At 42.3% G+C, this 19152-nt stretch overlaps 2 protein-coding genes across 2 annotated transcripts; both read left to right on the top strand.

The window, feature by feature from the left end:
- Nucleotides 1-10001: 10001 nt before the first annotated feature.
- On the top strand, nucleotides 10002-12434 carry LOC143219764 (uncharacterized). The gene is made up of 2 exons (XM_076445641.1): nucleotides 10002-11019; nucleotides 11125-12434. The coding sequence occupies exons 1-2, from the start codon at nucleotides 10002-10004 to the stop codon at nucleotides 12432-12434; spliced, it is 2328 nt and encodes a 775-aa protein (XP_076301756.1).
- Nucleotides 12435-12509: 75 nt separating this feature from the next.
- Nucleotides 12510-15341, top strand: LOC143219762 (uncharacterized). Its single transcript, XM_076445640.1, has one exon. The coding sequence runs from the start codon at nucleotides 12510-12512 to the stop codon at nucleotides 15339-15341; it is 2832 nt and encodes a 943-aa protein (XP_076301755.1).
- The last annotated feature ends 3811 nt before the right edge of the window (nucleotides 15342-19152 follow it).

Genomic DNA, 19152 nt, shown 5'->3' with positions numbered 1-19152 from the left:
ATTTCATATTCGTAATTGTGGTACCTTTTTTTATAATCAATTTTAATAAAAATTAACCTGAACTGGATTTTATTTTTTCCTTACAGATGTCAATCCAAACTATATGAAACATTGAAACCGCACTCTTAAATCTAACCGTTTAACACTATTCCTATCCGCACGCAGCCTAAAACCTAAATCCTTAATTGCTAAATTAACCTATTCTATGCCATTTTTTACTACTTTTTGTCGCTCGACACCGCAAATTTATATGGCGACCTTCTGAAAATCTGAAAAAGATTTCCAAGACCTTTGGCTTTGTCAGAATTTTCAAAGTCAAAGGCACCTCCACTCTGACCTCGGGATCGAGATCCTAATGCCCTCGCGACTCCAAATACATACAGAACTTTTCTAATTTACGAGAAACGCTATACGCCCTTCGGATGACCTCGGAGGCGCTCCTAGCCTATGAGGCTCAATACCTCTTCCAGTGCTCTTTCAAATGACACCCTACTCGAGGGTGGTAGGAACAAAATACTAAACTTTGCGCCTGTCCTCCACCAGAATTTCCTCTCTTTTTAGTTCAGGACTGAGATTGACTCTGATTCCCTCAAAACTCCCGGTATGACCTAGCGGGTCGGGGGATTTTGTCGGCCTCGGGGCAATCTAAACTAATTTCCCCTCTCCGCGGGGGGGGGGGGGGGTGTCAGGGAACATCAATATAAAAAAGAAGTTTTTTTCGACGTTTGAGTTTACAAAGTCTGGACTTCTATCTAATGTACCATCTTTATCGCACTAGTGGCTGCTAGCTTCGTTCCGTCTCTGTCCTAACCATAAGATCCGAAATTTGTTCGAAATTGAGGAATTTAGTTTCCCTAAGCGGTGTGGCGGCCCCTTAATTTCCTCCGTTGCTGTTACGCAATTTCCGCGCGGTTTTTAGAAATCTAGCGTTGGGCTCAAGCTGATCTCAATCCGGACCGACTTACGAACCACTCGCGGATTGAGGAAAATATTCTTGAGGAGCGTATGAGGGTTAATACAATGTGTCTCTGATATGTTAAACTAATCAGCATTACAGCATTTGCATTAAGCTACTAGTGGCCAGGGGTTCGCGCCGCTTAAGAATGTATCACACTGCACAAAATAGTGATTGATGTATCTCCTAGAACCGCTCCGTCCGACGGTGGGTTAAACATCATACCTATACCACTCCCTATGTCATTGCAAGAAAACATCTTAAGATGTAAATTTATGTTATCTACATATTTCATGGCGTATTCCAAAATGAAACATTTTCATAAGGTATTCCAAACAGAAACATTTCCCTAGAGTTTGATATACGGCAAACAAATTCAACGATTTATTTCCAGATGCGTGCACTCAACAGCAAGTTAACATAACAATGACAAACATAAATTCATCCGAGCTCGATCCTGATTGGTCGGGTCACCGAACCGGAACAGGCGATCAACCGTAACCAAGGGTATATAAACCCAAAATTTGGAACAGTAGATCATTAGAGATCCTGACGCTGCAGCGGCAACATGGAGTTCTTCAGGTCTTTCCTCCGTGCGCTAGGACTACTGGAACCTGCCAAGTTGGATTTCATTTCTGAACTCCCGCCGGAGATATCCCAGCTGATTCTACGCAAGTTGGAGCCTAAGTCTCTGCTTTGCGCTGCTCAAGTGTCACGGAAATGGTTAAATGTATGTAGGGCGGACAAGATCCTAAGACAAACCGCTAGGCATCATAAGCAACGTGCAATGCGGATAATGAATGAACGTTTTCGAGGGGAAGCTGTGGATGAGCCGAGAACGATTGTACAGAGGGATCTAATAATTCCTGCACAGGTGAGAAGAGTTGTTCCTTTCGACAGAACCAAAACTGGAGTGGTTCGAAAAATTCCTCGAAATCCAGTGCAGAGTGTGGCGAGCGTGGGTTCAATAACTTCGAGGCGTAGTAGATTTATTAGAATGTAAGATGTTAGTCAATTTTATCTTGACGTGCTCTTATGAGTGAATTGACTAGTTGTTAGGATAATGTAGTCTAAGTAAGTACATATAATCCATTGTTTGACCACAAGAAAATCTTGTTATAATTTTCCCCTATATGTATAATTGACTGATGTCCAAGTGTGGACAGTATTTTTTTAAAAATCTAACTACTGCTTCCCATAAGCGATGCAGGATATTTTTCGTTGAATATATTAATAATATGTTTATATTTAAGATATAATATCTTTTCGTCATTTTCTAAAGTCCATGACCAATGATTCTTTACCAGATCCTTTAACAGCCTTCAATCGTTAGCCAATAATGTATTACTAAACTGTAAAGGTAAAGAAGGGTCGTGGAAGGATATGAAAATCAATGTCCCTAGCACTGTTGGTTAAGTGTATAAAGCACAAGTCATTGTCCAGTTTATTTAAATTGATGTCAAAGGAACCGTCACCACTTAGAACTAACTTAAACTAAAACGTAACGAACTTTAAACAAGAGAAGCTAGAATCCAGTGTAGGCTGAAAACTAGAAGACCCGAGAAGCGCAAAGGCCTTAGTATTTTAATAGCTCAAGCAAAGCGATTGTTTTCCAGTAGCGAAAGTGTTAACCGCTCAAGCGAAGCGGGAGTTCGAAAAGCAACTGACTCTTCGGGTAATCAGCTGTGCCCGAGGAGTCAGAACGATGGGAGGAGCGGTGAAGAGGGGCCTCTATGGTAGAGAATCAATGTTATGATTTTTGGCAACCCCGTCACCTCTCTCTCCCCTGGCCAATAATAAGTCGCGTGCCGTCGCGGAGCTCGCGCGATCCGCAACATAAACGTAATGTATTAGTAATGTGTTTGCAAAAGTTCGTACCCTATTTGGGATAAATAACAGTTTTATTAATCAATTATATAGTCTGTAACTCTGTTTTCTATAATTGTCTCCGAACATTTTACAACCTGTGATTTCCTTTTCCGTAGAAGTTGCATGTTTAGTTTCAGACAAGTTCACGAGGTAAATTGAGTATGAGCTTTTGCAATCATCCAATATATGAAATAGTGCATGTTAAATTGAAGGGCTTCAGTTTAACAGAGTGTCTGTGATCAGAAACAGGGATCTTGGAAAAATCCGATCCTATAACATCAAATAATCTTTCATTACAAATGACGTACTACATTGCTGCAATTCGTTGAAATATGTTTAAATAAATCATGAGAGCTTTTGATACTTCTTCTCGAACCTTCTTCCTTCGGCGCCCAATCTAGATCGCCTTTGTTACCAAAATTTTATCGTGACAATCGATTTTTTGCAATATTTCGTAATCATATAACAGAAGTGTAACGCGTAACATTTACAGAAAAATTTATTTTTCGAAATTTCGTATTCATAATCGGCGGGGGTCATTTATTTTGTGTCCATTTAAAGGTTCCGTAAACACAGTTCTTTGGCGCGCGCGAAATTTCATATTCGTAATTGTGGTACCTTTTTTTATAATCAATTTTAATAAAAATTAACCTGAACTGGATTTTATTTTTTCCTTACAGATGTCAATCCAAACTATATGAAACATTGAAACCGCACTCTTAAATCTAACCGTTTAACACTATTCCTATCCGCACGCAGCCTAAAACCTAAATCCTTAATTGCTAAATTAACCTATTCTATGCCATTTTTTACTACTTTTTGTCGCTCGACACCGCAAATTTATATGGCGACCTTCTGAAAATCTGAAAAAGATTTCCAAGACCTTTGGCTTTGTCAGAATTTTCAAAGTCAAAGGCACCTCCACTCTGACCTCGGGATCGAGATCCTAATGCCCTCGCGACTCCAAATACATACAGAACTTTTCTAATTTACGAGAAACGCTATACGCCCTTCGGATGACCTCGGAGGCGCTCCTAGCCTATGAGGCTCAATACCTCTTCCAGTGCTCTTTCAAATGACACCCTACTCGAGGGTGGTAGGAACAAAATACTAAACTTTGCGCCTGTCCTCCACCAGAATTTCCTCTCTTTTTAGTTCAGGACTGAGATTGACTCTGATTCCCTCAAAACTCCCGGTATGACCTAGCGGGTCGGGGGATTTTGTCGGCCTCGGGGCAATCTAAACTAATTTCCCCTCTCCGCGGGGGGGGGGGGTGTCAGGGAACATCAATATAAAAAAGAAGTTTTTTTCGACGTTTGAGTTTACAAAGTCTGGACTTCTATCTAATGTACCATCTTTATCGCACTAGTGGCTGCTAGCTTCGTTCCGTCTCTGTCCTAACCATAAGATCCGAAATTTGTTCGAAATTGAGGAATTTAGTTTCCCTAAGCGGTGTGGCGGCCCCTTAATTTCCTCCGTTGCTGTTACGCAATTTCCGCGCGGTTTTTAGAAATCTAGCGTTGGGCTCAAGCTGATCTCAATCCGGACCGACTTACGAACCACTCGCGGATTGAGGAAAATATTCTTGAGGAGCGTATGAGGGTTAATACAATGTGTCTCTGATATGTTAAACTAATCAGCATTACAGCATTTGCATTAAGCTACTAGTGGCCAGGGGTTCGCGCCGCTTAAGAATGTATCACACTGCACAAAATAGTGATTGATGTATCTCCTAGAACCGCTCCGTCCGACGGTGGGTTAAACATCATACCTATACCACTCCCTATGTCATTGCAAGAAAACATCTTAAGATGTAAATTTATGTTATCTACATATTTCATGGCGTATTCCAAAATGAAACATTTTCATAAGGTATTCCAAACAGAAACATTTCCCTAGAGTTTGATATACGGCAAACAAATTCAACGATTTATTTCCAGATGCGTGCACTCAACAGCAAGTTAACATAACAATGACAAACATAAATTCATCCGAGCTCGATCCTGATTGGTCGGGTCACCGAACCGGAACAGGCGATCAACCGTAACCAAGGGTATATAAACCCAAAATTTGGAACAGTAGATCATTAGAGATCCTGACGCTGCAGCGGCAACATGGAGTTCTTCAGGTCTTTCCTCCGTGCGCTAGGACTACTGGAACCTGCCAAGTTGGATTTCATTTCTGAACTCCCGCCGGAGATATCCCAGCTGATTCTACGCAAGTTGGAGCCTAAGTCTCTGCTTTGCGCTGCTCAAGTGTCACGGAAATGGTTAAATGTATGTAGGGCGGACAAGATCCTAAGACAAACCGCTAGGCATCATAAGCAACGTGCAATGCGGATAATGAATGAACGTTTTCTAGGGGAAGCTGTGGATGAGCCGAGAACGATTGTACAGAGGGATCTAATAATTCCTGCACAGGTGAGAAGAGTTGTTCCTTTCGTCAGAACCAAAACTGGAGTGGTTCGAAAAATTCCTCGTAATCCAGTGCAGAGTGTGGCGAGCGTGGGTTCAATAACTTCGAGGCGTAGTAGATGTATTAGAATGTAAGATGTTAGTCAATTTTATCTTGACGTGCTCTTATGAGTGAATTGACTAGTTGTTAGGATAATGTAGTCTAAGTAAGTACATATAATCCATTGTTTGACCACAAGAAAATCTTGTTATAATTTTCCCCTATATGTATAATTGACTGATGTCCAAGTGTGGACAGTATTTTTTTAAAAATCTAACTACTGCTTCCCATAAGCGATGCAGGATATTTTTCGTTGAATATATTAATAATATGTTTATATTTAAGATATAATATCTTTTCGTCATTTTCTAAAGTCCATGACCAATGATTCTTTACCAGATCCTTTAACAGCCTTCAATCGTTAGCCAATAATGTATTACTAAACTGTAAAGGTAAAGAAGGGTCGTGGAAGGATATGAAAATCAATGTCCCTAGCACTGTTGGTTAAGTGTATAAAGCACAAGTCATTGTCCAGTTTATTTAAATTGATGTCAAAGGAACCGTCACCACTTAGAACTAACTTAAACTAAAACGTAACGAACTTTAAACAAGAGAAGCTAGAATCCAGTGTAGGCTGAAAACTAGAAGACCCGAGAAGCGCAAAGGCCTTAGTATTTTAATAGCTCAAGCAAAGCGATTGTTTTCCAGTAGCGAAAGTGTTAACCGCTCAAGCGAAGCGGGAGTTCGAAAAGCAACTGACTCTTCGGGTAATCAGCTGTGCCCGAGGAGTCAGAACGATGGGAGGAGCGGTGAAGAGGGGCCTCTATGGTAGAGAATCAATGTTATGATTTTTGGCAACCCCGTCACCTCTCTCTCCCCTGGCCAATAATAAGTCGCGTGCCGTCGCGGAGCTCGCGCGATCCGCAACATAAACGTAATGTATTAGTAATGTGTTTGCAAAAGTTCGTACCCTATTTGGGATAAATAACAGTTTTATTAATCAATTATATAGTCTGTAACTCTGTTTTCTATAATTGTCTCCGAACATTTTACAACCTGTGATTTCCTTTTCCGTAGAAGTTGCATGTTTAGTTTCAGACAAGTTCACGAGGTAAATTGAGTATGAGCTTTTGCAATCATCCAATATATGAAATAGTGCATGTTAAATTGAAGGGCTTCAGTTTAACAGAGTGTCTGTGATCAGAAACAGGGATCTTGGAAAAATCCGATCCTATAACATCAAATAATCTTTCATTACAAATGACGTACTACATTGCTGCAATTCGTTGAAATATGTTTAAATAAATCATGAGAGCTTTTGATACTTCTTCTCGAACCTTCTTCCTTCGGCGCCCAATCTAGATCGCCTTTGTTACCAAAATTTTATCGTGACAATCGATTTTTTGCAATATTTCGTAATCATATAACAGAAGTGTAACGCGTAACATTTACAGAAAAATTTATTTTTCGAAATTTCGTATTCATAATCGGCGGGGGTCATTTATTTTGTGTCCATTTAAAGGTTCCGTAAACACAGTTCTTTGGCGCGCGCGAAATTTCATATTCGTAATTGTGGTACCTTTTTTTATAATCAATTTTAATAAAAATTAACCTGACCTGGATTTTATTTTTTCCTTACAGATGTCAATCCAAACTATATGAAACATTGAAACCGCACTCTTAAATCTAACCGTTTAACACTATTCCTATCCGCACGCAGCCTAAAACCTAAATCCTTAATTGCTAAATTAACATATTCTATGCCATTTTTCACTACTCTTTGTCGCTCGACACCGCAAATTTATATGGCGACCTTCGGGGGAGATTCCTGATCCCGCCTGCACCTTTGACCTTGACCTTGACCTTGACCTTGAAAATCTGAAAAAGATTTCCAAGACCTTTGGCTTTGTCAGAATTTTCAAAGTCAAAGGCACCTCCACTCTGACCTCGGGATCGAGATCCTAATGCCCTCGCGACTCCAAATACATACAGAACTTTTCTAATTTACGAGAAACGCTATACGCCCTTCGGATGACCTCGGAGGCGCTCCTAGCCTATGAGGCTCAATACCTCTTCCCGAGCTCTTTCAAATGACACCCTACTCGGGGGTGGTAGGAACAAAATACTAAACTTTGCGCCTGTCCTCCACCAGAATTTCCTCTCTTTTTAGTTCAGGACTGAGATTGACTCTGATTCCCTCAAAACTCCCGGTATGACCTAGCGGGTCGGGGGATTTTGTCGGCCTCGGGGCAATCTAAACTAATTTCCCCTCTCCGCGGGGGGGGGGGGGGGGTGTCAGGGAACATCAATATAAAAAAGAAGTTTTTTTCGACGTTTGAGTTTACAAAGTCTGGACTTCTATCTAATGTACCATCTTTATCGCACTAGTGGCTGCTAGCTTCGTTCCGTCTCTGTCCTAACCATAAGATCCGAAATTTGTTCGAAATTGAGGAATTTAGTTTCCCCAAGCGGTGTGGCGGCCCCTTAATTTCCTCCGTTGCTGTTACGCAATTTCCGCGCGGTTTTTAGAAATCTAGCGTTGGGCTCAAGCTGATCTCAATCCGGACCGACTTACGAACCACTCGCGGATTGAGGAAAATATTCTTGAGGAGCGTATGAGGGTTAATACAATGTGTCTCTGATATGTAAAACTAATCAGCATTACAGCATTTGCATTAAGCTACTAGTGGCCAGGGGTTCGCGCCGCTTAAGAATGTATCACACTGCACAAAATAGTGATTGATGTATCTCCTAGAACCGCTCCGTCCGACGGTGGGTTAAACATCATACCTATACCACTCCCTATGTCATTGAAAGAAAACATCTTAAGATGTAAATTTATGTTATCTACATATTTCATAGCGTAATCCAAAATGAAACATTTTCATAAGGTATTCCAAACAGAAACATTTCCCTAGAGTTTGATATACGGCAAACAAATTCAACGATTTATATCCAGATGCGTGCACTCAACAGCAAGTTAACATAACAATGACAAACATAAATTCATCCGAGCTCGATCCTGATTGGTCGGGTCACCGAACCGGAACAGGCGATCAACCGTAACCAAGGGTATATAAACCCAAAATTTGGAACAGTAGATCATTAGAGATCCTGACGCTGCAGCGGCAACATGGAGTTCTTCAGGTCTTTCCTCCGTGCGCTAGGACTACTGGAACCTGCCAAGTTGGATTTCATTTCTGAACTCCCGCCGGAGATATCCCAGCTGATTCTACGCAAGTTGGATCCTAAGTCTATGCTTTGCGCTGCTCAAGTGTCACGGAAATGGTTAAATGTATGTAGGGCGGACATGATCCTAAGACAAACCGCTAGGCATCATAAGCAACGTGCAATGCGGATAATGAATGAACGTTTTCGAGGGGAAGCTGTGGATGAGCCGAGAACGATTGTACAGAGGGATCTAATAATTCCTGCACAGGTGAGAAGAGTTGTTTCTTTCGTCAGAACCAAAACTGGAGTGGTTCGAAAAATTCCTCGAAATCCAGTGCAGAGTGTGGCGAGCGTGGGTTCAATAACTTCGAGGCGTAGTAGATGTATTAGAATGTAAGATGTTAGTCAATTTTATCTTGACGTGCTCTTATGAGTGAATTGACTAGTTGTTAGGATAATGTAGTCTAAGTAAGTACATATAGTCCATTGTTTGATCACAAGAAAATCTTGTTATAATTTTCCCCTATATGTATAATTGACTGATGTCCAAGTGTGGACAGTATTTTTTTAAAAATCTAACTACTGCTTCCCATAAGCGATGCAGGATATTTTTCGTTGAATATATTAATAATATGTTTATATTTAAGATATAATATCTTTTCGTCATTTTCTAAAGTCCATGACCAATGATTCTTTACCAGATCCTTTAACAGCCTTCAATCGTTAGCCAATAATGTATTACTAAACGTAATGTATTAGTAATGTGTTTGCAAAAGTTCGTACCCTATTTGGGATAAATAACAGTTTTATTAATCAATTATATAGTCTGTAACTCTGTTTTCTATAATTGTCTCCGAACATTTTACAACCTGTGATTTCCTTTTCCGTAGAAATTGCACGTTTAGTTTCAGACAAGTTCACGAGGTAAATTGAGTATGAGCTTTTGCAATCATCCAATATATGTGTTTAAAACCATATATACGCGAGCGAGATATCATTCTAATAGCCGTTAATAGCTCGCCGGTTGCTTGAGCCGGTATTGTTTCTACGCGTTCCAGAGATTCCGTCATTCGTGACTGTTGATAGTTTTTGTAACCTGATCCTGCGTCTTTGTCTAAGTGTCGTCTCAACTCCTGATTGGCGAAATTGAACTGTAACGAATATTTGTCGAATCGCTGCCGTTTCGCGTGCCGGTCTCAAGAGACCAGTGAGAGTCTAATCGCCGTATTGAAAAGTTACTGCTGTAAGAGAGCTCGTCAGGTTCTTATATAATAAAATCAAAGAGTATCCGTACACACGACCAGTTATTAAAAAACTCTCCAAACCACAGTCCTGCGAGCCAGTCCATAAATACTGTCGTTAACATAAATTTTGGTCCTTCGAGCCGGATAATCGCTGTGACTGTGTCGAATTCAATCGAACTGTGCAAGTGTTGAACGGTTATTCTAAAGACTCAGTGAAACCATCGCCTTTCCCTGATAAAGGCGCACGGCTTGACCCTCGCTCGTTTTTTCTGCTTTGGACTCATCTCTACAACTCGTTCGTTACAAAAATGACCGACACCAGTGAAAGCTTGCTAATTCAGCAAGATACTGCGATTGCCGCAATTAAGCGTGTAATCGTGAACTATAAAAAGATGGCAAAACCCCAAATCACGCTGGTCAAAGTGAAAAGTCGACTGGATCAACTGGAGAAACTGTGGATCGAGTGTCGCCAAACTCACTCGAGGCTGCTTCTGGTCACAAAAGCGGAGGACCAGAAGACTATACCCTATTTCAAGGCCAACGTTTTTCTCGATGCCGAGACCGCTTACCTCGACGCTTCTGATACTCTCAACGAGGTCATCGCCCAGCTGGACATCGCCGGTGGAACTTCAAAGATAAGTCCTAATACGGATTCTTCCGTCGCTGCTAATTCTGTATCTGTACAATTACCGCGTCTCTCCCTGCCTAAGTTTTCTGGTGATTTTAGTCAATGGGGAACTTTCCGTGGTCTATTCGAATCGAGCGTCGACAAGAACAAGTCTCTTTCGAACACTCAAAAATTACATTATCTTAAAATCCATGTAACCGGTGACGCGGCCCTTTTAATTAACAATATCAGCATGTCCGACGAAAACTACGAAGCTGCCTGGCAAATACTTGTAGACGAATACAATGATGAATCCGCGCTCATACAAGCACACATACACAAATTCGTTAGCTTGCCGTCTATGAAAACCGAATCTGCGTCGGAACTCAAACATTTGCGAGATACCGTTGTGTCTTCTTTAACCGCGCTGAGAAATCTTAAACGCGATGTTGATTCTTGGGACGATTTGTTAGTTTATTTGATCGCACAAAAATTTGCGAAACGCACTCGCGATGAGTGGCTCTTAGAACGCGGTTGTTCAAAAAACTATCCCACGTACAAAGAAATTAACGAGTTCATGACTCTTCGCATCCGCGGTCTTACCGATACGATCGCCACGAGCGACGGTGTTTCTAGCAAAAACAAAGTTGTGTCTGACGTTCCGCGAAACCGCTCGAGCGTGAATAATGTTTCGATTATCAAATGTATCGAGTGTTCCGGTAATCATCCTCTATTTAAATGTGACCGATTCAAATCCAAATCAATTGATCAACGAATCTCATTTGTTAAACAAAATAGAATTTGCTTTAATTGCTTGCGGTCAGGTCACGTCACTTCCGACTGTAAAAATCCAGGTAGATGTTTTCTGTGCAAGCGAACTCACCATTCGCTCTTACATCGCGCTGCCGGTTCCCCAAGCAAAGCGACTAACGCTATTAACGAGACTTCAGTTAACGACCACGTCGATAAAGAAAGCTCTTCTAATGATTCCTGTACTGCGTCGCAAGTATTAGTGCAGACAGTCCTTCCCGCGGACCTCTCCGTTCCAAATACGTTGCTCGCTACTGCTTGGGTCGTACTCCGTACCGCTGAAGGACGTGCCTTCAGGCTTCGCGCGTTACTTGATCAAGGAGCTTCCTGTAGCTTTATAACCGAATCGGTATGCCAGTTAATGCGAACGAAAAGATATCGGACGAGACTCCAAATTCAATGTTTCGGTGATCAGTATAACGGGTTGGCAAAATCTCGCGTATCCGTGACATTAGAATCATGCCACAATTCTAAAGTATCGTTCCCACTGTCAGCCTTTGTCTATCAGCGTATCACTGCTTACGCCGGCTCTAAATCCCGTATGGATTTCCAGTCTTGGCCACATTTACGCAATCTCCAGCTAGCTGATCCAAACCCTTCCAGTTGCCATCCAATTCATGTCTTAATCGGTGCCGATTTATACGGCTCTCTTTTGCTGAACGACCTCCGCCAAGGTCCTCTCGGTACTCCTACTGCCCAGCTTACCTCGCTGGGATGGATCCTTTCCGGTCCCATCAAAAATCAAGATTCTCGTCAGGAATCCTCCTCTGCTGTAAATCTCATAAACTCTGTGTCAGCTGCCAAACTCGAAGATTCTCGTCAGGAATCTACTTCCATTGTTAATTGTCTATCTTCTGAAGATTTAGACAATTCGCTACGTCGTTTCTGGGAAATTGAAGAAGTTCCCTCCAAGCTCCCTCTCTCCGAAGAAGACGAACGGTGCGATCGCTTTTTTCGTGACACCCACACCCGCTCCTCTCAAGGGCGATACATAGTGCGACTCCCGTTCAAGAGTCAACCTCCATTCGATCTCGACGGATCATACTCAATCGCATCTCGCTTTTACTCGACACTGGAGCAACGACTGCTCAAACAACCGATACTCGAATCGGAGTATCATAACTTCTTATCAGAATATCTCTCCATGGGTCACATGGAACGCATAGCGGAAGAGCATGCCTCAAACTCTTCTGCGATATATATTCCTCATCATCCTGTCGTGCGACCTTCTAGCAGTACGACCAAACTCAGAGTCGTATTTAATGCTTCCGCTAAAACCAAGTCCGGAAAATCTCTAAACGACTACCTTATGGTCGGTCCATAGCTACAGCGCGATTTAGCTGCTATCATACTGCGCTGGCGACTATTTCGCTACGTATACACTGCTGACATCGCCAAGATGTTCAGACAAATTCTAATCAATCCCCTTGATTCCGACTATCAAAGAATTTTATGGCGACCGAACAGCCAGCTGCCGGTTTCTTCATTTCGATTGCTTACCGTAACCTACGGTCTCGCATCTGCACCATACCTCGCCATTAAGGTACTTGATCAATTGGCTCTTGACGAGGGAAACAATTTTCCCGCTGCCGTGCCTATTCTACAAGATTCCATTTATGTAGATGACGCTATTTTCGGCGCGGACAATACTCATACCCTCCTCGAGATTCGTCGGCAGCTAGTAGAACTCCTGCATCGTGGAGGTTTTCAACTTCGAAAATGGGCTACTAATGCGGTCGAATTACTTGAAAACATTCCTTCTGAGGAGCGTGAGTCCGCGTCCGATCATTTTCTCAGTGAAGATGAATCCTTAAAGGTCCTTGGTATCGTATGGACCCCTTCCGAAGACGTTTTCCGCTTTCAGGTAGACAGTTGTCTGCCGGAAAAGTGTACAAAACGAAGTATTCTTTCGATCGTTTCAAAAATATTCGATCCATTAGGATGGGCATCTCCCGTGATTATTGTTGCAAAAATAATGCTTCAAGAGCTCTGGCTCTTAAAGAAAGATTGGGATGAAGATACCCCCCTTGAATTTCGTAAAAAATGGACTGCGTATTGCAACATTTTGCCTCAATTGAGCTCGGTCAAAATTCCTCGCTGGACCGGACTGCACAGCAACAGTATCGCGATCGAATTACACGGCTTTGCCGATGCGTCACATTGTGCCTACGCCGCGGTAGTTTATTTGAGAGTTCTTCATTCCCTTTCGGATATACAAGTTACTCTGCTGACTGCTAAAAGTAAAGTAGCTCCTCTCAAAACTATCAGCATTCCTCGCTTGGAATTAAACGCTGCCGTACTAGTAACCCGACTGCTTGAGTGGACTTCGTCATCCTTAAAACTTCCATCATCTCGCATTTACGGATGGACAGATTCCACCGTCGTCTTAGCCTGGCTTAGACAACATCCTTCTACTTGGAATACATACGTCGCAAATCGCGTATCCGAGATCCAAACTCAGCTTCCGCAGGTAAAGTGGCAACATGTACGTTCTCAAGAAAACCCAGCTGATTGCGCCTCGCGAGGTATCTCCGTCTCTGAATTCGCTATTCATAAGCTGTGGTGGTCTGGACCGGATTGGTTATCTCGTCCATCCGTTTTCTGGCCTGATCACACTCGTTCGGATAGCGAAGAGCTAGACTCACGAGAAATCGCCTCATCTGAATCTCGTAAAATACAGGTTCAACTACTGTCGACACACCCTGAATGGGATCTTCTATATCAATACTCAAGCTGGACGCGACTCTGTCGAGTCACTGCATATATACTTCGATTCGCCCAGAATTCTTGTAAAAAACTACGTATGTCGTCTACTTGCTCGCTGTACCATTCACTGTCTTTATCTGCTGCCGAGATACGAAATGCTTCTCTGTATTGGATGTCTTACGTTCAAAAGAAAAACTTTCATGCTGAAAGCAAATTTTTAAAGGATCATGCACCGGTTCCGAAATCCAGCTCGCTTATTTCTTTACATCCCATCCTCGGGAAAGATTCATTAATTCGGCTTGGCGGGCGGCTCGAGCATGCCGCTCTAAGCTATGAAGAAAAACATCCAATTATATTGCCGAAACACCGAATTTCGGAACTTCTAATCGATCATGTACACAAGCGCACTCTCCATGGAGGCGTGCAGTTAACTCTTCGAGTTCTTCGGCAACAATATTGGATAATTTCGGCTAGATCCTTGATACGCGCCCACATACATCGATGCATTCCCTGTATTCGGCAAAGGGCGCAAGCTGCTACTCAGCTGATGGGAGACCTTCCAAACTTTAGAGTCACTCCCTCGGCTCCATTTTCCCATACTGGGCTGGACTATGCCGGTCCAATTCACATACTTCCAATTGTCGGTAGAGGTCAAAAGACGAGAAAATATTACTTCGCAGTGTTCGTATGCCTTGCTACCAAAGCGGTGCATCTCGAACTTGTCGAAGATTCCTCCACCGCTGCCTTTTTAGCTGCCTTTAGACGATTCGTCAGTCGCCGAGGGCTTCCTACTAACTTGTACTCTGACAACGGCACGAACTTCCGTGGTGCCGATCGTGAATTGAAGCAAACCTTTCAAGTTCTCCTGTCTGATCCTTCGCTCAAAAACTTGCTGGCTAATGACGGAATCACCTGGAAATTCATCCCCCCTTCCGCTCCTCATTTTGGTGGACTCTGGGAGGCTGGAGTAAAAAGCGCCAAGTATCACTTAAAGCGAGCAGTGGGAGCGCATACTTTATCTCAAACTGAGTTTTCTACCGTCTTATGCCAGGTCGAGGCATGTTTGAACTCTCGTCCGATTTCCGCTCTTACCGACGAACCTACCGATCTATCGGCGCTGACACCCGGTCATTTTATTATCGGGCGGCCACTTATCGCGGTTCCAGAGGAATCCGCTTTGGAGATAAATCCGAATAGACTTGACCGATGGCAACAAGTCAGAAAAATTACCGAACAAATCTGGCGTTCGTGGTCCTCCGACTATCTACATACGTTGCATCAACGTCGAAAGTGGCAGCAGGATCGCGCAAACTTGAGCGTAAATGAACTTGTTCTTTTAAAAAATTCTTTACTTCCCCCTTCTAAGTGGCAACTCGCGCGCATTACTCAGTTACATCCTGGCCCGGACGAAAAGGTCCGCGTTGTCACCGTGCGTACCGTGGACGGTGAATTGAAACGACCTATAACCCAGATTTGCCCGCTGCCGGTCAAGTCACAAAATGAAAATTTAGATTCGTCCAAGTAATTACCAATTATACTTTTGTATCCTTTGCGTTAATGTATAAGGTAGATTATAAGCTGCGTTACATCTTTACTCTATGTACTTATTTTAAGAAGCAATATGGTTAGTTTTTTTTGTTGCCTTTGACGGACTACTGTTTATCTTCGTTTACTGCTGTGAATTGTCATTTATATATCAAGGTTCCAACGTACACGAAATTACTCTCTTATAATACTTAATTTGCGAAGACCAAGATATATCGTTTTGCCTCCTCTGGACGCAAGGCGGGCGGTATGTTTAAAACCATATATACGCGAGCGAGATATCATTCTAATAGCCGTTAATAGCTCGCCGGTTGCTTGAGCCGGTATTGTTTCTACGCGTTCCAGAGATTCCGTCATTCGTGACTGTTGATAGTTTTTGTAACCTGACCCTGCGTCTTTGTCTAAGTGTCGTCTCAACTCCTGATTGGCGAAATTGAACTGTAACGAATATTTGTCGAATCGCTGCCGTTTCGCGTGCCGGTCTCAAGAGACCAGTGAGAGTCTAATCGCCGTATTGAAAAGTTACTGCTGTAAGAGAGCTCGTCAGGTTCTTATATAATAAAATCAAAGAGTATCCGTACACACGACCAGTTATTAAAAAACTCTCCAAACCACAGTCCTGCGAGCCAGTCCATAAATACTGTCGTTAACATATGAAATAGTGCATGTTAAATTGAAGTGCTTCAGTTTAACACAGTGTCTGTGATCAGAAACAGGGATCTTGGAAAAATCCGATCCTATAACATCAAATAATCTTTCATTACAAATGACGTACTACATTGCTGCAATTCGTTGAAATATGTTTAAATAAATCATGAGAGCTTTTGATACTTTTTCTCGAACCTTCTTTTTTCGGCGCCCAATCTAGATCGCCTTTGTTACCAAAATTTTATCGTGACAATCGATTTTTTGCAATATTTCGTAATCATATAACACAAGTGTAACGCGTAACATTTACAGACAATTTTTTTTTTCGAAAATTCGTATTCATAATCGGCGGGGGTCATTTATTTTGTGTCCATTTAGAGGTTCCGTAAACACAGTTCTTTGGCGCGCGCGAAATTTCATAATCGTAATTGTGGTCCCTTTTTTTATAATCAATTTTAATAAAAATTAACCTGACCTGGATTTTATTTTTTCCTTACAGATGTCAATCCAAACTATATGAAACATTGAAACCGCACTCTTAAATCTAACCGTTTAACACTATTCCTATCCGCACGCAGCCTAAAACCTAAATCCTTAATTGCTAAATTAAAGCCAACAACCGTAGTCCCGTTGAAAGCACCGGTTCTCGTTAGATCACCGAAGTTAAACAACGTGGAACGTGACCGGCACTAGGATGGGTGACCGTCTGGTCAAAAACCGGAAAGTGACCCACCCGGGGTGTTTTTCACGTGTTGTTGGCAAAAGGTGGTTCGGAACCCACCATAAACAGTAGGTCCCGCTGAAAAGGCGATGGTGAGAGTGGAAAAAGGAGAGGATTGGTAAATGAATTTGAAACCCTGAGGGGACCAAATATCATGTCCATACCATACCATACCATACCAATTGCTAAATTAACCTATTCTATGCCATTTTTCACTACTTTTTGTCGCTCGACACCGCAAATTTATATGGCGACCTTCGGGGGAGGTTCCTGATCCCGCCTGCACCTTTGACCTTGACCTTGACCTTGAAAATCTGAAAAAGATTTCCAAGGCCTTTGGCTTTGTCAGAATTTTCAAAGTCAAAGGCACCTCCACTCTGACCTCGGGATCGAGATCCTAATGCCCTCGCGACTCCAAATACATACAGAACTTTTCTAATTTACGAGAAACGCTATACGCCCTTCGGATGACCTCGGAGGCGCTCCTAGCCTATGAGGCTCAATACCTCTTCCCGAGCTCTTTCAAATGACACCCTACTCGGGGGTGGTAGGAACAAAATACTAAACTTTGCGCCTGTCCTCCACCAGAATTTCCTCTCTTTTTAGTTCAGGACTGAGATTGACTCTGATTCCCTCAAAACTCCCGGTATGACCTAGCGGGTCGGGGGATTTTGTCGGCCTCGGGGCAATCTAAACTAATTTCCCCTCTCCGCGGGGGGGGGGGGGTTGTCAGGGAACATCAATATAAAAAAGAAGTTTTTTTCGACATTTGAGTTTACAAAGTCTGGACTTCTATCTAATGTACCATCTTTATCGCACTAGTGGCTGCTAGCTTCGTTCCGTCTCTGTCCTAACCATAAGATCCGAAATTTGTTCGAAATTGAGGAATTTAGTTTCCCTAAGCGGTGTGGCGGCCCCTTAATTTCCTCCGTTGCTGTTACGCAATTTCCGCGCGGTTTTTAGAAATCTAGCGTTGGGCTCAAGCTGATCTCAATCCGGACCGACTTACGAACCACTCGCGGATTGAGGAAAATATTCTTGAGGAGCGTATGAGGGTTAATACAATGTGTCTCTGATATGTAAAACTAATCAGCATTACAGCATTTGCATTAAGCTAGTAGTGGCCAGGGGTTCGCGCCGCTTAAGGATGTATCACACTGCACAAAATAGTGATTGATGTATCTCCTAGAACCGCTCCGTCCGACGGTGGGTTAAACATCATACCTATACCACTCCCTATGTCATTGCAAGAAAACATCTCAAGATGTAAATTTATGTTATCTACATATTTCATAGCGTATTCCAAAATGAAACATTTTCATAAGGTATTCCAAACAGAAACATTTCCCTAGAGTTTGATATACGGCAAACAAATTCAACGATTTATTTCCAGATGCGTGCACTCAACAGCAAGTTAACATAACAATGACAAACATAAATTCATCCGAGCTCGATCCTGATTGGTCGGGTCACCGAACCGGAACAGGCGATCAACCGTAACCAAGGGTATATAAACCCAAAATTTGGAACAGTAGATCATTAGAGATCCTGACGCTGCAGCGGCAACATGGAGTTCTTCAGGTCTTTCCTCCGTGCGCTAGGACTACTGGAACCTGCCAAGTTGGATTTCATTTCTGAACTCCCGCCGGAGATATCCCAGCTGATTCTACGCAAGTTGGAGCCTAAGTCTCTGCTTTGCGCTGCTCAAGTGTCACGGAAATGGTTAAATGTATGTAGGGCGGACAAGATCCTAAGACAAACCGCTAGGCATCATAAGCAACGTGCAATGCGGATAATGAATGAACGTTTTCGAGGGGAAGCTGTGGATGAGCCGAGAACGATTGTACAGAGGGATCTAATAATTCCTGCACAGGTGAGAAGAGTTGTTCCTTTCGTCAGAACCAAAACTGGAGTGGTTCGAAAAATTCCTCGTAATCCAGTGCAGAGTGTGGCGAGCGTGGGTTCAATAACTTCGAGGCGTAGTAGATGTATTAGAATGTAAGATGTTAGTCAATTTTATCTTGACGTGCTCTTATGAGTGAATTGACTAGTTGTTAGGATAATGTAGTCTAAGTAAGTACATATAGTCCATTGTTTGATCACAAGAAAATCTTGTTATAATTTTCCCCTATATGTATAATTGACTGATGTCCAAGTGTGGACAGTATTTTCTTAAAAATCTAACTACTGCTTCCCATAAGCGATGCAGGATATTTTTCGTTGAATATATTAATAATATGTTTATATTTAAGATATAATATCTTTTCGTCATTTTCTAAAGTCCAGGACCAATGATTCTTTACCAGATCCTTTAACAGCCTTCAATCGTTAGCCAATAATGTATTACTAAACGTAATGTATTAGTAATGTGTTTGCAAAAGTTCGTACCCTATTTGGGATAAATAACAGTTTTATTAATCAA

This window comes from Lasioglossum baleicum, unplaced genomic scaffold, assembly GCF_051020765.1.
Source record: "Lasioglossum baleicum unplaced genomic scaffold, iyLasBale1 scaffold0069, whole genome shotgun sequence".
NCBI classification, from domain to species: Eukaryota; Metazoa; Arthropoda; class Insecta; order Hymenoptera; family Halictidae; genus Lasioglossum; species Lasioglossum baleicum.
This window is presented reverse-complemented; position numbering and strand designations above follow the sequence as displayed.